The 11,059-nt window shown below is 43.3% G+C and overlaps 1 protein-coding gene across 1 annotated transcript; it reads right to left on the bottom strand.

The window, feature by feature from the left end:
* Positions 1 to 96: 96 nt before the first annotated feature.
* Positions 97 to 11,044, bottom strand: CLN5 (CLN5 intracellular trafficking protein). The gene is made up of 4 exons (XM_061133203.1): positions 10,524 to 11,044; positions 6,638 to 6,803; positions 5,507 to 5,732; positions 97 to 3,183 (listed from the first exon to the last, which is right to left on the bottom strand). The coding sequence occupies exons 1-4, from the start codon at positions 11,027 to 11,029 to the stop codon at positions 2,669 to 2,671; spliced, it is 1,413 nt and encodes a 470-aa protein (XP_060989186.1). The 5' UTR covers positions 11,030 to 11,044; the 3' UTR covers positions 97 to 2,668.
* Positions 11,045 to 11,059: the final 15 nt, after the last annotated feature.

Raw genomic sequence — 11,059 nt, 5'->3', positions numbered from 1 at the left:
ACACTTTGTGGGTATTCTGACCTAATATGGAGCCAGAATTAATGAGGGAGGATATACTTATTCTAAAGCTGTAACATAACTCAAACTGCAACTAAATGGTTTTTCATAGACAAAATTTTATACATTTACAACTTGACAGAAAAACAGAAATCACATGTAAGTTACATAGTAGCTCAAATGACAGCAAAATTTAATTGGGAAATTCCTGCCTGGCTTGTGTTTTGGTTTCCCAATGATCATTTATTTTACAAGCTTGTTCCTGAATCATCTCTACTTCAAAGCCTTCATCTTCAAAGTATGGTTGGCAGGTTTGATAAGTTCTTCAGCAGTACTCACATGAATGTTGTACACTGTTGCAGTCATCTCAGTCTATGTCACTTTCATAGCATTTCTTCACTTGGTATTCTTAGGAACAGAGAAAACTGTGAATGCTTTATTTGTGTTAGTTGTTCAGTCGTGTCTGACTCTTAGAGACCCCATGGACTGTAATGCAGCCTGCCAGGCTTCCCTGTCCATGGAATTCTCCAGGCAAGAATACTGGAATGGGTTGCTATTTCCTTCTCCAGGGCATCTTCCCCAACCCAGGGGCTGAACCTGGGTCTCCTGCATTGCTGGCAGATCCTTTACCATCTGAGCCACCAGGGAAGCTTATAACTGTTAGAATCTTGCATTCAGGTCCCAGGTATGGATGTGCTCATTTGTCTTTGCAGCAAAGTCCTGTGACTTACAGTTACCACAAACCTAGCACAGGAGTTGTGCTTGTTACCCCAGTGCAGTTCTGGAGTCCAAAACAGTTTCCCAAAACAGTTGTCCTGAGATGTCTGTAGGAGCTGACACTGCCTGCTTTTAGCCACTAGATGGTGATAGTGCAGAATCCAAGTTTTCTTATACTGTGAAGACATCCAGCAGGTTAGAAGCAAAAGTACTGAGGAACGTTTTACGCTATTAGCATGAGTCGGCTGAAGGGAGGCAGTGAGCGCAGTTCTCTGTGTGCACGTGGGTAACACGCCCTCTCTGCAGCAGGCATCAGCATGATGGTGCTACTTGTGCTAAAGGGCTGGGTTTTTGTTTTCAGACTGTGTTTCAGAGCTAGTTTTGAAGTCGACTTATGAATTTCTAGGCAAGTGAAAGAAAAGCAAAGTACAAGCCCCATTTTTTTTTTATTAAGATTCAACAGAAACAAAATTAGTCCAACAAGTTGCTTTCAGAGTACCTCCTCGCAGACCAGTAACATACGGGGCTAGGCACATTTGGTCCAGGCATTGGTCTGAGGACCACACTTTGAGTAGCGCTGAAAAACCTTGCTCTACAGTGCATCCCGTTCGGTCAGCAGAACCTGATTCAAAATGAGGCTCCGTTACCACTAGCTGGGTAGCTGTGGAAAGGTCCGTTTCCTCATTTGAATCATGTAAACAGTACCTATGCTTAGGCTTTTTATAAAAACTCAATGTGCTAACCTCTTAGGAAGTACTCAAATGTGGGCAGAAACAGAAATAGGATTGGTATATTTAAATATTAAATCCAGACTGTTTCCTCTGATCTCTGCATCATTTTACTGACTAGTATTTTTTCCCATGAATAGAAATAAGGTGTTCAGTTGATCATCAGACACTTGAAGGACCTTGACACCTTGTTTGAGGGCCCTAAGAGAAGCACAGCTACCTGGTGATCCCTGACAAAAACCTGCCCTCTCTCTGGGAAGGGTAACTCCTTCTATTGCTGCAGCTTTAGTGTGTGGCGGAAGGACCGTAAGGCAGTGAAGGAGTTAAGAGGGTGCCTGTTCACCCAGACATAACGTGCAGTCAGGTGCTTCCACGACCTGTATGTTTGAAGAAGTGCAGAGCGCTAAGCTGCCAGTTCAAAGTCTAAGTGGTTATTACAAAATCAGGAGACTGGCATGTAAACCACATAAGACAAGATCAAGGATGGCAGTTTCTTTTTTGATTAGTCATTACAGTTAACCACTTATTGTGACCTCACTAGGCCAAACTACACATGGCTTCAGTCTTTACAATAGTCCTGACAGATGAATTGCTTTAGAGATGAGGAAACTGACGTTAGGAAATGTTAAGTTGCTTAAATCACAAATTGCTGGTTACTGGCTAGTTCTGAAATGTTAGCTGGAGACCTGTGCTCTTTACCACTGATTTTACTGCATCTGGACACAACCACTCCAGCTATGGTGTCCAAATTACGCTTTAAGGTTAAGTGAATACAACAAAATCAAACTGCAAGACCTGGTTCCTGAAGTTAAAAAGGCTATATAAAGTCCATTAAATGAGAAAGTGCGTAACCATCATACCTTGAAAAAGTAGCTCCCACCATGAGAATGTCACCAAGGGTATTTTAATTTAAGCCTTGGCACACCATATCCACAATGTAACATTGAGTCCAAAGATCCTATATATCTGACATGATATAATTCTCCATATGAATGAAGGCTTGGAGATTGAAATCCAGATCACCTTAGGGGTTCACTTTGGCCAATATGGTAAGAGTTTACAGCTTTCCAAAAAATTTCCTGAGGTACCATTATGCAAGCAATGCTGCCCATGAGTATGTTAGCTTTCTGCCCCAAGGAAGAAAGGCCTAAGAAATCCCACATTTGTAAAACCACTCCCTGAAAAACTGATGTGCTGGTAGAAAGAAAAGCAGTAGATTTAAGGTTTTATAAACCAGAGAGTGTTCTGTTTTTTCTGTTAGGTAAAGGGATTTCTTCATATGTTATTTTAATAAAAGGGGATTTCATAGGTAAAAACCAATATTCAAAATTATAAAACAAATAGAACTCCCTGTGTATAACTACTGCATCAAAAATTTGCAAGAGACTCAACAGAAATTCTTTAGTTGACAAATGTGGTTTGAAAGGGTAATAAAATCTTTTTATGGCTAAAGCAAGAGTCTTGTTTCCTGTTGGCCCAAAAACAGATGTTTCATTTCCCAGATAAGTAGGTTCTCCACTGTAAAGAAATATCCTTGTATAGTTGGTTTCTATCTTCTTGAAGTCTGCTCCAAGTTCAGCCAATTTCTCATATGTCCTTAACACAAATTTGGAACAATCGTAGGATTCAAACCATTTCTCCGCCCCCTTTTCTGGGCTGGCTTGGACAGTCCATGTCTCATAATAAATCCCTGTTTCATTGTCCTGTTTTACCCACTTTGCCATTTTGTTAAACATGTCTCCTAGTTAAAAACAAACAAAACAAAAATTATGTGAACATAATTAAAGCTGATGATGTTAGTTTTAAGTAAAATGGCCTAAGTCTAACCAGACTTAGGCCATAAATACTTGAATAAACTACAGTTTCTGAATTTCCAAACCTGCATCTTACAACAGAAATCCATGCTCAGCCAATTTTTTTGTTTCATTTTTCAAGGCACAAGATACTTCTGAACTATAAACATTAGACATAACAGGTGTATAAAAAAATACAAATTCTATAACCATTTAAGCTACAGTCAAAAGCTAAATTACATACATGCTGAAGCCCTCGTTTTCTGCTTGGCTCAACAAATCTTGGATTCAGAAGCAAAAGAATAAAAGGAAGCAAGGGAAAAATTGTGGAAAAGGAATGAGTGAATGGGGCTAAGATAGTGTACGAAGAACTTAGGAGGGTGAAACATGAAGCTTTTTTATGCAAAACAAAGTATGCATAGGATATGAATTTGCTGTCCAAGGAACTGCTCCTTGAGAAGGAAGCCCATACCCCATCCACCTTGAATATCTAGTACCTCCCCTTTCTGCCTGTACATGCGACTATTGGGAGTCTGCTTACAAACTTTCTACCCACCACACAGATTCTTCCAGTGAATCAACTAAACTGGAAATAGTTTTGACCAAATTCAAGGATTATATAGACTCCAGGATGGCTAACACTCTCTCCTACCACCTTGTACCAGACCAGAGGGATCTCTCCAAATGTTATCAAGATACTAAACTCTGCATGGTTACAACCTCATCTGAGACTAAAATAGCATGACCCCAACAATTTACTCTGTCACTGTTTGTGACTCTTTCTTAGGTTACTCCAGCTTGAGTCCATAAAATCAATGCTATTCAAGTCCTATAGGATAAATAGAGTGGCTTTTATCAACTTTATGGAGTTAAACTTGTAGAATAATATAAATCCTCTTTTCTTAGAACTGAGGATACCGTTCTTAATGTTCTCCAACTCTGAAAAGCCACTGCTTGTGATGAAGAGATAAGAATGCTTCAAAACAGTCTTTGGTAACATGAAAACAGGTCAACGAACAGGATTAATCACAAGGCAGATGGATAACAAAAGATTTAAGTGCTAGCATACTACAGACTCTTTTACAGAATAAACAATGATCACTTGTCCATATGGTCATACTGTGATGTCAGAAGGAAGATTTTGCAGATAATGAGGTAGGTGGATATGGAGAAAGGAGAGATGTGAGCTGGCCTGGAATGAAAGAAGGGGAGTCATTTATCATACTGAGCACTGTTAAAAGAGAGATGGACTTTTATATGATTGGGGTGGTTTGGGGCACATCAATTAGAAAATAGGAAAAAAAGAAAACAGCACAATACATAATTAGAGAGTCCCAGACTACATTTAAAAGACACCAATTCTGCAAACCAGAACCACAATGAGATGTTACCTCTTGCCTGTCAGAATCATTAAAAAAGACATCAAACCTCCAACTAATAAAAAAATAAAAAAAAAAAAAGACATCAAACAACAAGTGTTGGTGAGGATGTGGAGAAAAGGAAAGCCTCATGCACTGTAGATGGGAATCTAAATTGGTGCAGCCTCTATGGAAAACAGTATAGAGGTTCCTCAAAAAATTAAAAACCACCACCCTATGATCCAGTAATTCCACTCCTGGGTACTTACCCAAATGAAGAGAAAACACTAACTTGAAAAGATATAAGCACCCCTAAATTTACTGCAGCATTATTTACAATAATCAACATAAGGAAATAACACAAGTTTCCATCAAGGGATGAATGATTAAGGAAAATGTGGCATATACATACAATGGAGTATGATTCAGCCATTAAAAAAAATGAAATCTTGCCATTTGTGACAACATGGATGGACCAAGAGGATACTATGTTTATTGAGACAGAGAAAGGCAAATTACCATATGACTTCATATGGTATGTAGAATCCAAACAATAAACAAACAAAACAAAACAGAAACAGACCCATAGATTCAGAGAACAAACTAGTGGTCACCTCTGAAACAGATTTAAGTCTATTATTTTTCTTTTAGAAAGTCCAATTTAACTGTACGAAGTTTCTTATCATTTATTTTTATGATGAAAATAGAGAAGATAGAGAAGATAATCTATAGATATGATAAGGTGAAGATCTGCATGAATAATAGTTTGGGTCAAAGGTTAGTAGTTCAGGAAGTGTATTTTATAAATTGACCTCTAAAGAGCAGAACATTACCGAGAGGCCTCAATGAAAGTCATTTCTGTCACTGAGACACTGATTCAATCATCTAATCCTGCCATATTTTGGAAACTTACCTGATATGGTTGCTACTAGAACTAACGTCCCATTTTCCTTCCAGTGGCTATCATCAATCCCTTCAAAAAAGCAGGCAGCTCCTTGATTACACCAGAAAGGGGCGTTCATTTCAGGTCGGAGATGGGGAAACGTGCAGTTTCCAAGTTGGAAGAGTTCATACCATTCCATTGTGTAGTTCTTCTCCGTTAAAGTACTCCTGAATCCAATGGCATCGTGCATAATTTTCTGTGTAAAGGTCATATATGTATAAAAGCATTTGGGAAGTAACCACTGGTTCAGGAGCCAGAGAGGAGAAAATGCAATACCAGAAGTGCATACAGAGTAGAACAACTGGTTCCCTTCCCTATTGCTATTCTCACATCCACCGCATGGCTCCTAAACTCCCAGCCCTCATCCACTCTGGTTTTGGCCACTGTGGCTCATCTCAGGAAGGCTGCATGCTATGTGGCCGTGTTCAGAATCTCCTTACAGCTTAGAATGAGTAAGAGAAGTCTCCATGCCACAGGCTCAGGAACACTGTGCACCTCTCAGGTGACGAGAAGCTCAGATGGTGAGCTAACCCAGGAAAAGTGTGCACAACAGGGACTGAACAGGAAGTGGTTCCCACCTGCCCTGTCCCCTGCTCTGGGCCTCCTCCTTTCCTTCTTTCTAGGATCCGGGTACAGGAATTGGATTTGGGTTCAGAATACCAAAAGGGATTAAAGTAACTGCACTGATTACTGTCAGCATCATAAAACCTGGTGTTTTCTGGATTGCTCATTTTACATTTGCAGAGGAACTTAGGCCACAGATGCGAAGAACTGACTCACTGGAAAAGACCCTGATGCTGGGAAAGATTGAAGGCAGGAGGAGAAGGGGACAACAGAGAATGAGATGGTTGGATGGCATCATCACCGAATGGATGGACATGAATTTGAGCAAGCTCCTGGAGTTGGTGATGAACAGGGAAGCCTAGCGTGCTGCAGCCCACAGGGTCAAAAAGTCGGACACGACTGAGTGAATGAACTGAACTGAAGAGGAACACCAAGGAACATAATCTAAAACCAATCCTTTGAATAGTGATTATTCCCTCAAATCCACTTAATCAAATCACTTAATTAGCTAGTTACAAGGTCAAGATGCAGCCTTACCAAGTGTCCCAGAAGGTCTCCGTACTTAAATTCCCACACTGGGGCTTGTAATCGAAAGACTTCAATGACATCGTCATCCTTCATCACAGGGATGGGGGAACCAGTGGGACAGAAAGTATATTTAGCTTGACAATAAGGATCTGGTTCCGGACGGAAGGAGAAGCGTCTAATGAAGAAAAAAAAAAATCATCAGCTTAAATTCCAAGAGGAATTTGCTTCTCACACATCTTAGAATCTAGATCTTAATTTCACTGTAACATTTTTAGAAAAAATATCCAAAATTCTGCCCATAGTGTATAAATATACTTCTGTTATCCTATGAACAAACTCCAATGAGTCTTTAATAGCAAATGATACATTAAAAGCACTGATAATTGCCTGCTTCCCAGTTCCCTGCTTCCATTGTGAGAATTCTGAAGACAGGGACCATATCTGAAATGTTTATAGCTCTACATCTTATTTAGTAGACAGACATTTCTTGAGTAAAAGAGTAGTTTTCAATGATATTTAACTTCCCAAACATTCCATATGTTAACATTATTCAAAGATTATCATTATTAAATAGAACATATTTTCTATTAAGAATCTGCTACTAGGAATATATTATGGTAGGAAGGAGGGAAACAAATTCAAGAAATGCAGGTTCGATCCTTGGGTCAGGAAGACCCTCTGGAGGAGGAAATGGCAACCTGCTCTGATAGTCTTGCCTGGGAAATCTCATGTACAGAGGAGCCTGGTGGGCTACAGTCCATGGGGTTGCAAAGAGTTGGACACAACTGAACGCACACAGTCAGTGGGGGGGAATTCCTTCAATATTTATTGCGGATATACTGTTACGATAGGAAGGAGGGAAACAAAACATAAAATGCTATTCCTCTACTCAAGGGGAGGTAGCAGCTGGCAAGACATTAAACAAGTGATGAAGGGCAGCAGGGTATGTGCTACTGGGTGTGTGATTAGTTGCATCCGACCCTGTGACCCCATGGACTGTAGCCTGCCAGGCTCCTCTGTCCATGGGATTCTCCAGACAAGAATACTGGAGTAGGCTGCCATGCCCTCCTCCAGGGGAATCTTCCTGACCCAGGGATCAAACCCATGTCTCCTGTGGCTCCTGAGTGGCAGGCGGATTCTTTAGGGCTGAGCCGCTGATTAGTTATGACTGGAATTCAAGATTCGAGGCAGGAGAAGTGAGTGCTTGAGGAGGCAGGGACTGTCCTTCTGAGCTAATGCAGGTGCACCTCGGAGATGGTGTGGGTTTGCTTCCAGACCACCATAGTACATTAAATAACGCTATGTCACTGGAATTTTTTAGTTTCCCAGCCCAGTGTATATAAAAATCATGTTTACATTATACTGTGGTCTATTAAGCATGTAACAGTTTTATGTCTACAAAAAACAACATACATACCTTAATTAAAAAATACATTATTGCTAAAAAAAAGAAATCTGACAACACAATGTTGTCACAAATCTTCAGTTTGTAGAAAACACAGTATCTGAGAAGTGTAATTCAACTAGGTATGCCTGGACACTGAAGACCCCCCCTGCAGAGCCACACAACTGGGGAGGGCTGAGCCCAGGTAGGGGCTTAAAGGATCTGAAGTAGCACGTGTGATAAAACTGAATTTGCTCCAAAATAAACCTCATTTTATGAATTAGAAGAGGGTGGGGAGGGAAGACAAATTAACGCTGAGGTCAGTGAGGAAGTCAGGACAGTAATGCATCAAGAAGGGGCCCGAGAAGGCCATGGCAGTAGCAGCGGGAGTGAGATCAGCGAATTGAGATCAGCAGGTGCTCACTACACACCTTTCGAATCTAGCACCAGAGAGGAAAGGGAGAAACAAGCTGCTATCTGCCCTTTATGGGCTTCCCCGATAGCCCAGTTGGTAAAGAATCCGCCTGCAATGCAGGAGACCCTGGTTTGAATCCTGTGTCAGGATGATCCACTGGAGAAGGGATAGGCTACCCACTCCAGTATTCTTAGGCTTCTGTTGGGGCTCAGCTGGTAAAGAATCCACCTGCAATGCGGGAGACCTAGGTTCAATCCCTGGGTTGGGAAGATCCCCTGGAGAAGGGAACAGCTACCCACTCCAGTATTCTTGCTTGAGAATTCCAAGGACTGTACAGTCCATGGGGTCGCAAAGAGTCAGACACGACTGAGCTACTTTCACTTCACTTCATCTGTCCTTTAAGAATCCTAGATCTCTGAGGCCCTAGCCAGACCTACTGTGTTTTGTTTTTTAAGATTTTTTTTTTTGATGTGGATCATTTCTTTTTTTAAGTGTATTGAATTTGTTACAATATTGCTTCAGTTTTATGTTTTGTTTGCTGGCTGTGAGGCATGCGGGATCTTAGCTCCCTGACCAGGGATCGAACCCGCACCCCTGCCTCGGAAGGTGAAGTCTTAGCCACTGGACTGCCAGGGAAGTCCCCAGATCTATTACTTCACAATCCTAACACATCAACAAAAATGTCTAATTTAAAAAGCTTAAATCTTGATTTAGACAAAAATATTAACTCACCTAAAATTTTATCTGTTTTATAGGTGCTTACCTGATTTAAAAATGAATAGTTAACCATACATGGGTTTCAAAACCTGCCTACAGCAAAATCAAATTTTGGTCAATGGTAATTTCAAAAGTATAATTTAAGTGTGAACATAATAAAGTTAAAATTTTATTAAGGGGGTTAGATGAAGGCATGTGCTTAACATTTCAAACTCTTAAAGCAATGTAAATCAAGTAGTTTTGGATTTCAATCTCTTCTTTGTTTTACTGAATATTAAATTTTTACTTTTTTGGGAACATTTTGTTGTTAATAATATTTTCAAGAAAACCAGCTTCAAACTTCTCTCTTCATGTATATCAAGCAAAACAAGAAGGCCCAGGAAGCCATTCAGCGAGCAGAATACACTAATATTGTATCCAGTCTGAAATGCTGGTTGGCCTTTACTAGATGTAACCACCACAGTAAAACCTGAAGTAACTACTATTCCTACTGACTCAGGATATGTGGGCACAGAGATACTGAGCGACTTTCCCAAGATCACACAGCTAGTGATGATGGGTCCTGACTCGATCTGCTGTGGTCAGAGCCTAGAACTCGCTCGCGACCAGGAGGTTATCCTGCCTGCCAACTCGCTATTTTGTCATCCGAAAGAGGTGTGCATTTTCGAAAGCTGCTGGTTTTTCCCCTGCCTGATGTTGACACTTTATCTTCCTTTTCTCTGCTTAGCCACCTCTGATAATTAGGCTACGTAAATATTGTTCTAGTTCAAAGGCTCAAACACGCTTTCTTCATCTCCGCATCCACAGCATAAGACCAGCGTTCTACCTTTTGGCTGAAGACTGTGGACAGATGAGGCCACTCACCCAGGAGGCGGGGGGACGGGACGTGGCGAGGGGATTCCCTAGACACCCAACTTTGAGTGCTAAAAACGGGAAGTCCCAAGAGAGCTAGGTTAACTGATAACTGGGCGTGCAAATGTTACGCACTCAAGATAACTAATGACTGGACCTGACACGGTAGAAAATACATTATTAAGTCTCAAACTATTCAAATTGTCAGCGATTTGTATCCGAAAATGACGCGACGAAATAACATTAGTCCCCCCCCCCCCCCCCCCCCACCACGATTCGGGACAGTCACTTTGGAACTGGCTCCAGGGTCCCGGGAGGAAGAAAGACCCCACGGCATCGTGCAACAAACAGCCGCGCCCCCGGAGCTCTCCACTACGCTCCTCGCTGCGCCTTCAGGGCTCCGGGAGCCTCCCCCGCACGATCTCGCGACCAGGGCACAACTTCCCAGCCCAGCCGCACACGCACTTTGGACGGAGAACCTCGGCCGCGCGCGCGCCCGCCCAGCCCCGCTGCGCCCGCGCACTCACTTGTACGGCACCGGCCACTGGCGCCGGGAGGCGTCGCTCGCCACCGCCGCCGTCGCCGCCGCCAGCCAGAGCAGCGCGGGGGCCCAGCGCCAAGGCGCGCGCTCCGGGCCCGCACCTGCGCCCGCGCCCCGCCGTCCCCAGGCCCCCGGACCGGCGCCCCCCGCCTGCGCCATGTGACGGCTGCCGCTGCGGGCGGCGCCTCCCCAGCCCCGAAACCTAGGAGAGCCGGCGAGCGGAGCATGCGCAGAACCCGAGACCCGGGCGGCGGTCCACCCGCGGCCCCGCCCCCTGCCCGGCGCGCCGGGGCTGAGGGCTCGGTCCGCTCGGCTCCCGCCGCCTCCTCGAGCGCCGGGGAACGAAGCGGAGGGTGTCGGATCCGCCGAAGCTCTGCTCCTGCCTGGCGCCCTGCGCGGGGGCGGCTTCCGGACTTGAGCGACCCGGAAGGCACTCCGGTCCAGCTCCCCCGGGCAGGCCAAACAGGAACCCTTTTTCTCTGACTGACTCATAATGCCGAGTTCTGCTGGCCTCACGGCTGC

This window comes from Dama dama, chromosome 30 (assembly GCF_033118175.1).
Source record: "Dama dama isolate Ldn47 chromosome 30, ASM3311817v1, whole genome shotgun sequence".
Lineage (NCBI taxonomy): Eukaryota > Metazoa > Chordata > Mammalia > Artiodactyla > Cervidae > Dama > Dama dama.
The sequence above is the reverse complement of the archived record's forward strand: the minus strand, read 5'-3'. Positions and strand labels throughout refer to the sequence as shown.